This window comes from Lygodium microphyllum, chromosome 2, assembly GCF_053477565.2.
Source record: "Lygodium microphyllum isolate KBCC chromosome 2, Lygodium_microphyllum_v1.1.10, whole genome shotgun sequence".
Classification (NCBI taxonomy): Eukaryota; Viridiplantae; Streptophyta; class Polypodiopsida; order Schizaeales; family Lygodiaceae; genus Lygodium; species Lygodium microphyllum.
In genome coordinates, this window is record NC_141136.1 from 3,925,857 (window position 1) to 3,929,831 (window position 3,975).

The 3,975-nt window shown below is 49.3% G+C and overlaps 1 protein-coding gene across 1 annotated transcript; it reads left to right on the forward strand.

The window, feature by feature from the left end:
- The first annotated feature begins 1,584 nt into the window (after positions 1 to 1,584).
- LOC148039431 (protein JINGUBANG-like) lies at positions 1,585 to 3,455 on the forward strand. Its single transcript, XM_087664976.1, has one exon. The coding sequence runs from the start codon at positions 1,775 to 1,777 to the stop codon at positions 3,311 to 3,313; it is 1,539 nt and encodes a 512-aa protein (XP_087521102.1). The 5' UTR covers positions 1,585 to 1,774; the 3' UTR covers positions 3,314 to 3,455.
- Positions 3,456 to 3,975: the final 520 nt, after the last annotated feature.

Sequence of the window (3,975 nt, forward strand, 5' to 3'; positions counted from 1 at the left end):
CTAAGTTTATCTTGGAACCATTAATTTGGGGCCATAGTAACTCAACTTCAATTTGTAATTTGCTGTGGATTTCTAGAAGTTGACTTTGATGTCACAAAATAAATATAAAGTGATTTTCATGTATCCTCAACTTCCCTATTTGAAAATGCAATGCATGGCCAATGGTATTAATATGCTACAATGGATGTGCTTATGTAGTTTCATTGAGGCGTCTATGTGCTTATGTAGTTTCATTGAGGCGTCTACGTTTGCTATCAACTCCATCCCACTCAATGTCTTTAGTTACCACTTTGAGAAGCAACATAAAAGACATGGACTTCCTAGATGGAACCCAAAGAGTCAATTTACTTAGATGGAAATGTCAAAATCCAAGGACAAGGATGGATGAGAAATGATGATGTTTGGAATGATGTGTTTGCATGGGACAATTCTAGCGTGAGAAATGATAAAATGTGTTGCAATTTTCTTTTGGGCTTCCTTCTAATGGGAGGACAATGACTAGTCATCAAACTCAAGGTTCGAGGTAAGCAAAAGTAACTGTAGAAAATGTAGGCATCATGTTTTGACTTTGGTTAAGATCGCACAAGTTTGTGCCCAAATACGTCCGATGCTTGGAGTTGCTTTCTATGGTCTCTAGTACATAGGATAAAAGATTCTCAAGAGATACCTTGTCCAAGAAGCCTCTCCTTTAAGTGTTTATCTTTGATACCTAACCACAACATGTTGAAGTAATCTAGTAGTGAAGTTGCAAATAGCAATGTGCATGGGAGGCACCACCTCTCATAGAGAGACTATACAAGAGTACTTACAATTCTATGCTTGACTTAAATGCTTTATCTTTTCACATTTGCTCCCTTCCCTTAGTGCACATTAATCTTGAGTAGGATATATGAGGTTGCAAGACTTGTAGTAACATGCGAGTTTTTGGAATACTTTATGTTGTGAACTATTAGAACCGACTTTGTCTTCGTTTTCTTATAAGCCAAAGCGATAAGCTGGCAAGTAATTTCATGGAGATGATTTTCTTTCGGTAATAGTTGTTAAGGATTAATGTCTCTTCTCTTACCCATATATTCATGAAAGACCGAGGTAGAACGTAAGATGAGTGGTAAATTTTGTTTAAAAAAACCTTAGAAACATAAAGAGGATAAATACCATGGTCATGGACATTAATTTGTTCGATGTTGAAGGCCCAAGGGGCTCCCAGAACTGCTAGTTATGATAAAGGCATGAACGACGACGAGTATGAGCATGGAGCAGGGCATGAGGCCACGTGGGTCTGCCAGCAAAGCAGGCCAAGAGAACCCCCGGGCCCCGCCCCCAAATGACAGCTGACTTTGCGGCAGAACATCCGAGCCGGATCGAAGTTACCGTGGGCCCCACATTCAGGGTGGTTCGGTGCTACGTGGCGCCGGCAGATCAAAAGCGCGCCAGTTGGATGGGCGGTTGGATTTTGTCTTATGGCAACGACGAAACCGGAGTCGCTTCATTTGTTCTGTTCCTTCACATAAATATAAATATAAAATTATATGTGTGCATATATATATATATATATCCATACACATATGTAGAGTGATGAAATAACGAGGTTCTCAACTCCATCATTCTGAGAGAGAGAGCGAGAGAGCTCTCTGTCGATCGGCATACCCGACGCGGAGCCTGATTCTCCCCCCATCGCCATTACTACCTACCATCGCCAAAAATATCCACACCCAAATTTCTGTCAACGAGCACGGCATCGTCGACGATCTCCATCGTCATCCCAATAATTAATATGCTACATAGCCCCCTCGCCAATTGCTTGCTGCGCCCGCGCTCGTCCCATCACCGCCACAGACGATCGTCTTCCTCCCCTTCTCTCACCTTCCCTTCTAATTCAACCCCATGGGAGGAGGATGCACTTGTCCATGATCCAGCCAACCACACGCATAACAGCGGCAGCAGCAGCAGCAGCAGCTCAGCCGCTTCCGACGATCATCGTTGCCGCGTCTCAGCCAGCGCGGCGGTCGCTCCCACCAATGACAGCAATAATGATACGATGCACATAATGATATCCCCATTGCCGGAGCTGCACAGGCCCTCCTTCGAGTCGCCATTCCCGTCGCCCTACTCCCTCAACGTGCCCTTGGAGGCCGGCGCAAGCTACAGGTGCATGGCCACGCTGGCGTCGCACGCGTCCGCGCTGTGCCTCCAGGGCAGCCACGTGTACAGCGGCCTGCAGTCCGGCGACGTGGCGGTGCTCCGGCAGCCGAAGCTTCCGGAGTGCGGCAGGTTCGGCATCGGTTCAGGGGCGATCAAGGCGCTGGACGCGGCGACGGACGGCCGGATCTTCACGGCGCACCAGGACCACAAGATCCGCGTGTGGCGCCGGCCGGACGCCCCGGGCTTCAAGTACAGGCTCATCCGGACCCTCCCCACCGCCTCCGACTACCTCCGCAACGTCCTGCTGGCCTCCCCGAGAGCCTACGTCCAGATCCGGCGCCACCATCGACGGCTCTGGATCCAACACGTGGACACCATCTCTGCCGTCGCTGCGTCCCCCGACGCCTCCGTGCTCTATTCCGCGTCCTGGGACAGAACCCTCAAGGTCTGGAGCCTCCGCAGCATGCGATGCCTGCAGTCGGTTAAAGCCCACGACGACGCGGTCAACGCCCTCGCGGCCGGCCCCGGCGACGAATACGTGTACACAGCCTCCGCGGACGGCACCGTCAAGGCCTGGCGCCGACTCACTCACCGGCACAGGCTCTCGCTGACCGCCACGCTAGACGCCGGCCAGGCCAGCGTCAACACGCTGCTGGCGACTCGTCCGCCAGCTCAGCACGACGACGGCCACGTAATCCTCTACTCCGGCGGGTCAGACTGCTGCATCCGCGTGTGGGAGAGCGACACGTGGCGTTGCAACGACACGAGGCTGGCCGCCACTCTCAGGGGCCACCGCCAGCCCGTGCTGTCGCTGGCTCTCTCGGGGCCGCTGCTATGCAGCGGCTCTGCTGATAAGATGATACGAGTGTGGCGCAGGTCTCCTTCTTCGGGCTCTTACACTTGCCTGGCCATTCTCAAAGGCCACCATGGCCCTGTCAAGTCCGTCGCCATCGCGGTCGGCAGCCTGCGCAGCTGCTTCGTCTACAGCGCTAGCTTGGACTGCACCACCAAGGTCTGGTCCGTAGTCTTCGACAAAGAGGATCAGTATCACGACGTCCATCATGACAACTCTAATACTGCTCATGGCGAGAATGAATTACGGTCCTGCAGGAAAGAATATGGAGCACTCTACAATCGCGTTGATGCGCGGTCGTATCACCCTGCAACATAGCTAATGCTCTGTCATATTGTAACTCTGTGGATCAAATCTGCATTACCAGTTGTATACACGAAGCGTTATTGGTTTATTATATTCTTTTGTGGATTCAGCTCTCTCCTTAAACCAAAAAGATCATTTTGTTGTTCCAACCAGCTTAAATGTTGAATTCTTTTGTGGATTCAGCTCTCACTCCTTAAACCAAAAAGATCATTTTGTTGTTCTAGCTCTAAAGAGCAAGGCATATTAGGTCATACTAGGTGTTTTGTATAAGAAAGGAGTAGATCAAGTACTCGCTAGGTGTGTTTCCAAAGTTCAACAATCTTGAATATTGTAGAAACTTAGCACATTCACGAATTTCAGGAGGACATCATTTTTCTAGGGAGATTATAAGCAGAAAGATCATATAGGTGAGGCTTTCATGGCCAAATTTTCAAAGGATGCACATTAGCATGCAAAAGCTTGTATGCATGCTTGAAGGAGTTAACCATGGTCCTCAACACATAGGATGTAAGAACACCAAATTTTACCTCTAACACCATTTCAAAAATGGTGAGCACCGAATATTCTAGCAAGGCTCTCTCCAAGATGAAGGACGTCTTGTCAAGGATGAAGGATATACTCTCAAAGATGGAGGATTCTCTCGCAAGGATAAGGGAGAACCTTTGAGGGTTCTC